The sequence below is a fragment of the Phalaenopsis equestris genome, unplaced genomic scaffold (genome assembly GCF_001263595.1).
Source record: "Phalaenopsis equestris unplaced genomic scaffold, ASM126359v1 Scaffold000123, whole genome shotgun sequence".
Lineage (NCBI taxonomy): Eukaryota > Viridiplantae > Streptophyta > Magnoliopsida > Asparagales > Orchidaceae > Phalaenopsis > Phalaenopsis equestris.
In genome coordinates, this window is record NW_018164565.1 from 361,628 (window position 1) to 374,554 (window position 12,927).

General features: G+C 31.8%; 1 protein-coding gene across 1 annotated transcript in view; it reads left to right on the forward strand.

Annotated features, from left to right (window-relative positions):
• Window positions 1-5,339: 5,339 nt before the first annotated feature.
• Window positions 5,340-12,927, forward strand: part of LOC110021156 (C2 domain-containing protein At1g53590-like) — a 15,215-nt gene continuing 7,627 nt past the window's right edge. The window contains exons 1-8 of the mRNA XM_020719537.1: window positions 5,340-5,886; window positions 9,380-9,454; window positions 9,606-9,749; window positions 10,006-10,101; window positions 10,195-10,326; window positions 11,816-11,968; window positions 12,065-12,106; window positions 12,276-12,324. Of these exons, the coding sequence (XP_020575196.1) occupies window positions 5,761-5,886; window positions 9,380-9,454; window positions 9,606-9,749; window positions 10,006-10,101; window positions 10,195-10,326; window positions 11,816-11,968; window positions 12,065-12,106; window positions 12,276-12,324 (817 nt within the window). The 5' untranslated portion in view covers window positions 5,340-5,760. The remainder of the gene's footprint in view (window positions 5,887-9,379; window positions 9,455-9,605; window positions 9,750-10,005; window positions 10,102-10,194; window positions 10,327-11,815; window positions 11,969-12,064; window positions 12,107-12,275; window positions 12,325-12,927) is intronic.

Consider the following 12,927-nt stretch of genomic DNA (forward strand, 5'->3'; position numbering starts at 1 on the left):
CAAACACGAGCCGTTCACGAACAAAGAGTCATTTTGACAACCCTGATCACATAGTCATCCGATGTTAAGGACTGGGTTAAGATTTAAACATCATTTGAATCTAATTTAATAATTTTTATTCTATTTTCTTCATTAATACTTTTAATTAATTATAAATCTTTGTAACCTTGTAGTTAACTAAATTTTTGAAAAAGACTACTCATCAAAGATATATATATAATTGATTAATAGTATTTCAAGCCAAAATGAGCCGAACACGAACGAACAAATATTTATTCGTGTTGTTCGTTTTCGACTCTTTAACTTAGTGAAAGAGACGAACACGAGCTGTTCAAGAACAACGAGCCGTTTTGACAGCCCAACTCTTGGCATGTTGGCAGCGAAATCACGTCGTTTTTTAATTATATGAACTCAAGTTTTAAAGAGTATTTCCTAAAATTATGAATATTTTTTTATAATAGTTTAAATAAGCGTAAATAATTTAATGTGATTAAAGATAATGATTTGTTTTCTTAAAAATAAATAAAATTTATTTTTTAAAAAATTGTACTTTTTTTTGTTGGTTTGAAATATGAGTGAATGCGATCAAAATGTTTAAATATTAAATATTCAAGTTAATTTCTTTCCTATCTGAGAATATACTAAGCAATTTTAATTGCAAGTTTTTTATTTTTATTTTTATTTATATATTTATTTATTCTCTATAAATAAGGGAATGATTTTATGAATAAGATAAGATTGATCATTGTTCATTACTTTTCTCTCTCTCTCACTTCCTCTCTTCTTCCCTTATGCTCTATTCATTGGGTGTGATTCATGGACAAATTATAATTCAACATATTTACATGCAACTTTTTAGACATTTTAAAAGAAAAATTTGAATGAAAAGACAAGATAATAAGGGTACAATTTCTTTCAATGCAACTATTCGAAAAAAAGTCAATGCTTATTACCAAATCTTAATCATTTAAAAAAAAATAGAAAATAAAATAAGAAGCCAATATCAGTCGAATTACATGAAAAAAAATCATATCCACTATCTTATCACACCACAAAATTAAGTGATTAAACAAATATTTGTGTTGAATAAAAAAATACATAAAAAATTCAAACAGTTCATCTAATTTTATTGGATAATTCCCAACACAATATTTACTCATAAATAATGCTGAAAAAATTAGAGACTCGAACATCAGTGGTAATTTTCTTACTTTCAGAAAACCTCTTCATCATGAACTTGTTTCCAGGCATGAATTGGTCTGACAGAGAAGATTCCAAGTTCCTTTGAAAAACCATTTATTTGGCATTTATCCTATAAAGTTTTCTTCTTATCACAATAAAAGAATTTCTTAATTCAAACCATTTTTCTAAAATTTTAGCAAAATCAGACAATACAACCAATTTGAAATCATTTATTGTGATGATAAGTTACAAGCATTCTACTTGATTTTGGAGTAGCCAAAATCATAGTATAAATCTCATGAGGAGGTTCTTGCAACATGGATGTCAAAGTATTAGTAGGATTACTATTTGAACTTCTAGGAGAGTCGTTGCACGCTTGTAAGTAGCGACTCGAATGTATAGATTCTTAGCCTTAATCCTCAATACTTCAACATTTGGTTGTTTAGTGGATGATAAAGTGATCATCTCAAGAATTATTTTGTTATAGGGTCAGACCAAATTTTTAGAGTTGTTGTGTGAACCTTTTTGACAACATCAATGTTATGGTGACATTGAGGCACGTATGTTGATCAATGTAATGCTCATCAACGAAAAATTCGATTGAAGTAGACAAAATCATAAAATCAATTTATTTCTATGCATTTTTTTCAGTAATAAAAAGGGACAATTACATACAAACCACTTGAAACATTGATATTTATAAATTAACCACCCAGTTGATTTATTTGAACTACCGAATCGATGTATTTACATGTACCATGATCAAACTATTGAGAATTTGATATAAATAAAAAAAACTATGAATTTTGTTATATGAGTGAGAATTTGAAAAATAGATGAAAGAGGATGGTTGATTTTTAAATAACAAGTTTTGGGTGGTCTGTATGTAACTTCCACCTTTTGTTAAAGTGTTCCTAACTTTGAACTCGTCATGAACAAGAAGAGTATTTTCAGGGAGGTCCAAGGGAAAATAACTCACCTTTGCAAACCCGGCTTCTTTTTTTATTTTTACCTTATTCTTCTTCTTCTTCTTCTTCTTCTGTGTTTTCATCTTTCTTTTGCTTTCTAAATAATTTAGAAATCAAATCAACTCGAGGAATGTCAAACCTTTTAGTTGAAACTTACATTTTTGTAAGCAGAATACCAACACTCAAATAAGAATGAAGAAAAAGGAGACATAATAGATACCATATTGGACCAATGGCCCTCCAAAGCATAGAAAAGAAAAAGATGAAGTGAATTTCACATCAACAAATGGCAATCATATTACCTATTTTCAATATTTTTGAATCAGTAAAATGTATTAAGTTATTTTATTATTTTTTGTAATTAATCTATAAAACTCAGGCCTAAGCTAAAAATCCCCGATCCTAATTTAGAGATCAAGATATCTTCAGACCTATTCAATAATTCATCATATGTCGAGTAGCAGGATAGCTTATAAAAGTTCAACAACTCAGCCTAATCAACTTAACCAAAGAGGAGTAAAATTTATTTATTGAAAGAATCACCTTTCAAGGAGCACATGTTTGTGATTAGTAAAGTGACGGCATAACTTATCTTCCATGACAATTTTTCTCTCCCAGCAATAATGAGAATTGATATATACTCTATAAAAATTTAGGGAGAAATGGGCTAACCTTGATCAGAGCATAGAAGCTGTATGTTTTTCAAATAAGGATATTGAACCTTGGAAAGGAAAATATAAAGTTGTGATCCTAGCAAGCGGGAAGAAAATTTTACCGATTCTTCCATCAAAGGGTTTATTCTTCTTACAGTTATATTGTAGCTGCTATTGAGTACATGTTTGTGATTAGGAGCCAAAAGAACCCATCTTTTGGCTCGAAAAGCTGCGAAGCTCAAAGAAGCTTTAAGGAGCATACTTCTAATGATGAGCAGGATGTTGAAGTGGATTAATATCCTTATTTTTACAGTCCTGTTGTAGCTTTTATACCAGTGTGTGTTGGATTTTATAGCTTTGCAATTGTCTTGTGTGACATTTGTACATGATTACATTGTGTCTGAAATAATTAGTATGTTGATTTATATAGTTTGTATGTTTGATGTATCTATTTTTTACTTGATGTAAGAAATTTAATTCCATACAATTTGTCCCCTAGAGGATATAAAACATGTCAAATGTCTTGAATCAAATATATCCCAACTGGAGAACAGCTCCCAATACGAGCTTTGACTTTAAAATTTTTTGAGGTTCATGACTTTCAAGAGTCTCTTGCTTCTTGAGGAAGTAAAATCTTCTGAGACTTATAACCCCTCAAGTTTTTTTACGTATATGTGCCTTCTGAGACATATAACCCTTTGAGATTTTTTGACATTTTATGTGTCTTACGGGGTTTTTAATGTACATGTACCTTTTTGGGCTTATAGCATTCTGTGGTTTTTAATGTACATGTATCTTTTGGGCTCATAGCCTTCTGAGATTTTTAATATGCATGTACCTTCTGAGGCTCGTTTACTTCAAAGGTTTTCGATGCACCTATACTTTATGGGGCTTATAGCCTTATTATATTTTTGAGTGGAGAATTTATTGAACACTTGCTCTCACGGGGTCTTTCTAGTGAGAGATTTATCCAGTATTAACTTTTCATTGAGATTTGCTCTTGGGCTCATTTCCAGGGCTATGGGTGAAAATCTTGTCTATCAGCAAGAATGTTCAGTCTTTATTATGTTATTAGACAAAGTGCATCCAACTGATAACTATAGCATGTGACAAAAGAAGTCGACAAGAATCCACCAAGAATTTTTGGTCTATCCAAGGTTGTTAGTTGGAGCTTTGACTTGCAACCATAACATACTATGGAAGAGGTCTAATCCAGTCCCCATTGAATCGATTAAACCTAGTTTTTCTTCTGGTTCAAGTTCAAGGTATCCCTTCATAAAGGGTTATAGAGTCTAGGAGTGATCTCTCTACAAATAAGGAAGAAATCCAGATCACTCCATTGGATGATCTGGAGAAACTCCCATGTTCAGATAGTATTTTGTGGACATTTAAGTGCCTCAACAATATTAGGCCTGAGTGATATTGGGTTTGTTGGATTCTTCTCATTAAAACACTCAATTTTACTATAACCTCGTCAGATTTGAAATTCATATGACATTCTATTTATCATTTCAAAGCTTTCAAATTTGTTTAATAGTTTGATCCATGCTTGATTTGACTAGAATTTAGCTAATTTTGGTTTCATTGTGTTCGTCTCACTGAATCAGCCAGTTTATCTGTAAGTTTGTTAAAATTAAAGTTCTAGATGATTTTTAATCTAGGTTTGAATAGTTTTTGCTAGAAAGTTGTGCCAAAATTCATGTCAAATGATGAGAATTCGTTGATAACATATCAATGAATGACAATCCTTGGGGTGGTAACTGCTTCTCTTTTAGTAAAATTATAATGCTCACATCTTCACACATTTTTTGTCTATTCCATGTACATCTATCTTACTTGGGCGTTGTGAGTCCATTAACATACAATTCTAGATTCAATAAGCCTCATGGCTTAAGATATCCACATTTCATAAAATGCACTTGTGCATGATCGAATAATCACTTATATAAGAGAGACTATTAAGATACAAATAAAATTTAGGTTTAATTCATACGTGAAAATTGCATTGACATTAATAAATAAGTGGTTGACACTTGACTAAACAATATATTTTTTTTACACTAAAATAAATTTAATTATTAATATAATAGGTCTCATTTTACTCTTGAATAATTTGAGTAATTATTCTTAACAAAATAAAATAAAAATAATTTCTTTGAATAACTCCATGAAAATATCTTGAGAATACTAGAAAAATTTTTAATCAAGCTATCACAATATAATTTATATTAAAATGAAATAGATATTATACATCATTTGTTATTTGTCAATATAATTAAATTATTGGATGGCATAATTAAACACAAAATGTAAATTTAATTAAATTGTTTGATAAATAATTTAATTGTATTAAGCAATATTATGGTAATATTTTCTTAAAAACTTAGTGTTATTTTGATGCTGTGGAATTAATTATACATTTTATTTTAAAAATCTACAATAATATCTTTTCAGAATTATAATTCCATAATAATAGCTTGGAAATAACAAAACTACATGGATAGAGCTAATTTTCTACAGCATCTGTGGGCCAGCAACCGAGCATTTTTTTTTCCAGTGGTCCCCACTAAAAATTTCCCGGCACGGCCGGCGTCGAACGGCTGGTGTCGCCGCTTGCCGACATTGCCACGTCATCCGATCTTCCCCCTTGTATGAATCCCAACCTACCTTTCCCTCCACGCAGAGATGCGCCAAAAAAGCCGGCAGCCGCTTTCCGATTCGTTAACCGACATGAAAATTCTTCGATACCCTAATTAAAAAATAACCGCTCGACAAATCCGAATCCGATTTCTTCTCCCTCGAAACCCACCGTTTCGGCTCCAGTGAGACACTAAGTTTTTTTTTTTTTTTTTGGATTTGATTCGTTTCATTTCTTTCTTCTTCCCTTGCGTGATATTTGAGATTGGAGGCATCGGGCGGTGTTTGTGTTCCGAGTGTGCTCTTGTTGCTGTGTTGAGATGGACGTAACGGAGGTTTCGATTGTTCATCACATCGGGATGGTGCTTCTGGCACTCTGGATCATGGCATCTATAGGGTGGTCGCATACTCTGTTTTACTTCGGGGCTTTGCTCTACCTCTTTGCAGTGAGTATTAGAAACTAGTTCTTGCGTTTTAGTGATTGCGCGATTCATTGTGGGATTGTTCTTTTTTTTTTTTTTTTTTTTTTTTTTTTTTTTTTTTGCTACTTTGAATCTCTTCTGGTTAAATTTGGACACCCGCCTTCTTTGATTCTCGTGTGGCAATTATATTATGAGGTTTGAGGAAATTTATTCTATTTTTGGAGAAGTTGTTTGTATGGGGAAGTTTTGAGTTTGGCTGTTTGTGAACTCGTTGATATGATTGATGCGCTGAACTTTTTGGGTTTAGATGGAAGGCTGCACGGGTAGATTAATGGATTTTTAATTTAAGTTTGTTGTAAATACTGAAGTTTACCCCTTTTTTGGAGTATGTAACCATTTTTTTAGTTTTGTTATTATTCTAATCGGGTTAAATTGTTCCTTTTGATTCTTTGATGAAGCTAATTTGAAAGTTAGTATTATGTTTGCAGTGTTGGTTTATCTTAGTTTACTGTTACGGCTGTAGGATCTACTGATTGTTTTGAATATGGATTGCTTATTTGGCTTTCATGTTATAGTTATCTAGTGAGTTAACCTATATTCTTAATGACGGTTAAATCTGGAGTTGCTGGGTTGTTAAACCTAGGTTAGTTGATATTTGATTCATGAATTCTCATCTTTACTATTCTGATTCAGTAATAAAATTAAGAATGAATGATCTTGATTGTCCTTCAAGCCATCGCAAGTATGCAAATTTTTATTGGTTTTTCAATAAGCAGGCACAATATTATAATGTTACTGTGCATCTAAATTGAAACATTTAAAGCTGCTGAAGATTGAGAAGATTTGAGGTCATTCTTGTAAATAATATTACAAACAGTATATACATTACAAATGAATGCTCCAACTATTCCGGGTTAAATTTTAAACCTTTTATTCACCCTAAATTTACAAGGATAAGGGGCTCATAAATCAAGTTCTCAGAAAGTACAAATTAAAGTTGTAGAAAAGAATGAACCAATAATTATATGCCTTTGCACAACGATGGAAGCCCACAAATCTTAAGCCAATACCGAATTGCCACATTGTTGTTTCTAAGCTGCTTCCTATTAATATATTTATCTCTATTCACAAGAAATTATAGCACTTTATTCATGTGTATTGTAATGTTCTGCACTTTCTCTAATAGAGATTCTACCCAAATAGTCCCTGGTTATTAGTTATTTCTATCCTTACATGGAAGTCAAGGGTCCAACTCATGGAAAAAGTCTCTTTGTATTATTAGGGTAAGTCCGCGTACATCTAACTTTCCCCAAACTTTTTTGATAGAAACTTCACACAAATGATATTCCTTAAGATGATAAAGATTAACTAAAAGAAACAATCATTAGTCATGGATGGACCCATATAATTGTCCCTCTCAATTCAGATTTTTACTTATATATGAGCGTAATATGGTTTCTTACCCATTCTAATGTTGGTTTTAGGAGGCTGTTAGTGTATGCTTTTTCTTAGAACATGCACGAAGCATTGCTTTACAAGCATGACTCTGGATCTAGTACCAGTCATTTTCTCTATTGAATTTGTTAGAAATTATTGCATTCTTCAGTTCTTAGAATTCCTCTTTTCATGATTTGAAGTATATGTAAAATAGAGATGTCAAATTCATCATTTAGAGTTGTCCAGTCCAACATTTCCTAAGAAGCATCAATGGAAGCAAAACAGCTTTATCATATACAAGTAGTTTCCTATTGTGAAAATTTCTTTTGAATTCTTGTAAGCTTATGAAGAATACTCAGATTATAATTATTGCTAGCTGTAATTTTCTATACCTTTGTAGCCTATTTAATAGGTATCTTTCTATTTTACCCACATCTATGTAAATTTGAATGCATAACAATCTTTTGACTTGAAATTGCATGTGCAGATGGATTTTAGAATGGTTGGAATTTTCTTATAAAAGTATGATTTGACACAATTTTTTTAACATAAAGATGAGATATGTGATAGAATGCATAAAACTCAACATGATGATGAAATAATGGTGCAGTCCATTTAACATGATGATTTATTTTCCACAACCGTTTGAATCTCATCTTGGAGGTCATCTAATCTCCCCTCTTGTTATAGATGATAAAGTTGACATCTAATCATCACCTGGCTTTCAAAATTCTCCATTGACTAACGCTCAACACCTATCAATGGCCGATATTTAATGTCTGTTAGCCGCTAACGTCTGATATTTGTCTTTATTATCATTTTGTATCCTCTCCTCTCTTTTCAAAAGAACGACTGTTTCAATTTGTCATCTTCATCCACTTCAAATGTGTTACCTAAAGAGTGTCACTAAATTTTTGTCAATGCTCTAACATTTAACTCTTGCTGTCCCAAACATCCTATTTTTTCTTTTATCAAGAAAATGACGAAGTGGACCACTAATTTTTACCAGACTTGATGGTTTCCAATGATTATCACCTGATGAATTCCAATGATTAATTGATGTCTATCAGCCACTGATGTCTAACTTACAACTTTTAAATTTCTTAGTCTTTTTTATTATCAAGAGGACAATGGTGTGTAGCATCAACCATCACTCAAATTTCAATATTCCCTGTTCATTTTTACTTAAATTCTTCCAATGATCTAGCTGACTACCAATTGTCGTTTGACTTCTATTATTCACCATCAATTGCTTACCTGATATTTGCCAATGACGGAGATTTGATGTACGTTAACGACTGACATTCAAAGCCCGTCTTCTCAATCATTGATCTCCTAATCTGTCAAAATAATAATCAAGACCACCAGTTGTCATCAAACTTCCAATTTCTTTCTCAAACATGCCCTATGCTTGACAAGATCAAGTTGACTATCCATTATTGCTCAATCTCTTAAGTTCTTTATCAACTGCTAATAATAGAAGTTTGACTTCTGCCAGCAGTTGGCATATAATGCTCATTATTTTTATCACTTGGTCTCCCCTTGGTCTCCCCTCTTTATCAACTTTTTATGTTTTCCATAGACTGTTGCCCGATGCCAATCAATGACTGAGATTTGATACCCTCAACCGTCGCGTTCAATGTCCATCTTTCTTATTGCCAGATTCCCTTTCTATTGGTGGAAAAACTAAGCCAATCGTTTATCATCGTCTAACTTTTGATGCTCCTCATCGATCATTGCTTGATACCTGCCAACCTCTGCGGATTTCAGAAACCAACATCCAATGCTTATTATCTCAGTCGACTAGCCTCGCCATTCTGGACTCATCAACAATTAACAGAATTATGCCAAATCACTTTTTCGTAGAAAAAAAAATCCTACCAATTCCAAAAGTCTTATGCCAATTCAGAATCATGTTTTCAATTAGCCTCTTTTTCTTGATTTTTAACAAATTCAATGTTGGATTTTCTTATGATGAAATTTTCACTTGTATTTAGCTTGAAGGTTTTCCCATATTTAAATCCAAATTAGTTTTTTTGCACTATCAATTTAATTCCTATTAATTTTCATTTCGTTTCAGGTAAATCAACAATATACGGTGAGATTGAGGAGGAAGTTGCAGCATGAAGAACGAAAATATGCTAACCAAAGGAGGGTATGCCTAATTTTATTCTGTCTAATATTACAAAACATGATGTATGTACATCAATTGTCTTTTAGCCACCCCTTTGATTTACAATCATTATATTTTTATTTTCCATCTTACCTTTAGAAGTTGATTTCCAATTTATTTTTGTTTCTTACAGCTCCTTTCCGATTCAGAATCTGTAAGGTGGTTAAACCACGCAGTTGAAAAGATCTGGCCTATCTGTATGGAACAGATTGCATCTCAGCATTTCCTCTTGCCAATCATACCTTGGTTCTTGGACAAATACAAGCCTTGGACTGCTGTATGTCTTCTTCGAAGCAATCTTTCTGTAATTTAAGCACTCTTATTTTTCTTATCTAATGTTTCACTTTTTTATTATTTTTTTTATTTTTTTATTGTCTCTAGTGTATTATTGAGGTGCATGCATTTATTTTTATATTGGCGCTTAGAATAATAAATTTTCGATAACTCAAAATATGTATTTTAATGTTGGCTCTCAAGTTATGTTTAACTTTACTAAACTCTTATAACCTTACCATGCACTACTTGTGCTGCAGAGTAAGGCAGTTGTTGAGAGCCTTTACCTGGGAAGGAACCCGCCCATGTTTACAGAGATAAGAGTTCTTGGCCAGTCATTTGATGATGACCACTTGGTTTGTCTTGTATTTTAATCTTTGATATTGGCATTTAATTCTATTATTTTTTGTATCATTCTTAAACTTTGGTAAACATGTTAAATTTTGTAGGTTCTAGAGTTGGGAATGAGTTTTCTATCTGCAAAGGATATGAGTGCGGTACTTGCTGTGCAGCTAAGGAAAAGTTTAGGGTTAGGAATGTGGGCAAACATGCATGTGACAGGTATGCATGTTGAAGGAAAGGTAAAAAGCATGCTGAGACTTGTTATGTTTTGATTGCCATTCTATCCACCATATTTTAATTTTGATTTAGTGCCCTTTTTTTTATTGCATTGAAATTTATTGGGTAGGTATGCATTGAGTGACTTTCGCCCTTGTCGCAACTGACACTAAATAAATAGAAAACAACCAAAAGTGTTGAACTTACTACAATGGAAGACACAAAAAGCTTTAGAAATATATATTGGCATTGAATTAAGGTGTGTAAAAAATATGGTATAATAGAAGTTGTTGTAGTAGGGTAACAAAATTTTTTTTAGTTACATAGACTTTTATGAGATATCATTATCAAGTTTATATCTTTTAGTATTTATTATGAGACTGTTTGTAGAGGATATGTAAACTGAAGTGTGTTTGTGTATTTTAGTGATGATGTTGTTCTGATCATAGATTCTTACTGGAATAATTGGAAAGTAAGAAAGTGAAGAAATTATTTAGAAGGTAATATGAAATGTTAATTTAGTGGGTACATTAATATTTCAATATTATTAGAAATTAAAATGATACTTGTGTGTGAGTAGTGTAGATTAATTTTGCAAAAGAATGGGTAACCGCAAGCAGGTTCCCATATTCATGCCCTTGATCAAAAAGGTAAAGAAGAAATATCAGTCTTCTAGTGCTAATCCTAGCAAGCGCCCGCATGATTCAACAATGGAAGAATAACCCTCCAGCCATTGCAGACGAAGAGAAAGCGGCTACAACATAGAAGAATATTATAATAATGAATCTTCTTAAACCTTTTTGCATGTTCTTTGAGAGATTGGGAGAGTCGATCAATAGCACATGTCTTGTAGTGCTAGTTTCAACCTGTGCTTACACGATTTATCTATTAAAAAATAGCCCCCTACTGGAGCCGTGGTACTTAATATGGTCTTGGGAAAGTTAGACTTCAGATATTAAAATAAGGATAGAAAATGCATGAGACTTGGGAAGAAAAATGCGGTAGTTAAATGTAACATGAATGGGAGTTGTGAAATATGATTTGTTTATGATAGGCTTAATATCCCCTGAGGTTTTTTGGAGAAATTAATGAAATTTTTTAATTTATGAAGTCATCCCAAATAGTTGGGATGTGTTTGATGATGATAACATCTCCAAAATTATATAAGACGTGAAACTAACCATGTTAGAATGGGTCAAGAATAAACTCATACTTGCAAGAATAACCTCATACTTGCAAATAAAGATTCAGTGTAGAGTAAATGAACGACAGAAAAAGTACTGTATATAGGAGAAGATAATTGCTTCTTAATCTTCAATTTAAACCGTGATCTCCGGTTTTTGTTTTATTTTTTATTTTCTTTTGCATTAGAAAACTGAAGTAAAAACATAAGTCTAACATACTTCTCCTTTTTATATGAAACTTGTTACAGTTTTATTGTTATTGTTAATAGCTTTTTGAGGTAAAATTCTATCGATCTTAAATACCAAGAGCTGAAAAAAACTTGTATAGGTATTAGTTGGAGTGAAGTTCCTCCGACAATGGCCATTTATTGGACGTATGCGGGTGTGCTTTGCTGAAGTGCCTTACTTTCAGATGACTGTAAAACCAATCTTCAATCATGGTATTGATGTCACTGAGCTTCCAGGAATTGCAGGATGGCTGGTGAGCTTTAAAATGTTTTTTTTTTTTTTTTTTAACATCATTTTCTTTCTAAAGTTGCCTATTAATTTATTGTTCTAATGCCTTTTTTCTTTGCAGGATAATTTGCTAGCTGTTGCATTTGAGCAGACTTTAGTCCAGGTATGTCCATTTTACCTTCTAAATAAAAGTTTTTCATTTTCATTTGAAGCTTGTTCATTTAGTAATAAATCAGTCTATTTAAGCTCGTCATTGTCTTTTAAAAAAAATCTCTTGGTATTTCTTATTGCTCTACCTTCTGAAAGGTAAAGTTACTTTTTGTTTTGGGCAGCCTAATATGCTTGTTATTGATGTGGAAAAATTTGTTTCAGCTCCATCAGGTATGCATTCAATATATTATTAATATTTTTTTCTAATTGTTAATGTGGTAATTTGATGCAATGAACCTTAATTTCTTGAGTAGGAAACAAGAACGAGATGTGATTCATACCATATCTAATAATATGTGCAAAATTATTTGTAATCTTAATTTCTTCTGTATAAAAAACAAGAACATGACATGATTCATACCATCTCATAAAATTTTGTTAAATAGTTTTTTGTCATTATATTATGATGTTTGTTGGATGAATTAGTTTTATTTTGCAATTTAATAGGAATTTTATATTTTTTTTATTATTCATATTTGATCTTCATAATGCAATTTGGTTCTGCACTACCTTCTCACTTTTTGTTTTTGTTTGTGAATAACAAGCTTTATTGTAGTTTTTATTAGTTTTCCTCTAAATTTGAGCCCACAGCTTTTCATCTTTTTTTATCTTCAAATGGTTGTTTTTGCCGAGTCATATACTTCCTATTTTATTATTCATATTTGATCTTCAAATTGCACTTTGGTTATGCGCCAATCTTATTCACTTCTTGTTTTTGCTCATGATTAACATTTTTTGTTGTACTGTTTGCTTTTTTTGTTTCCTTTTCTTTCC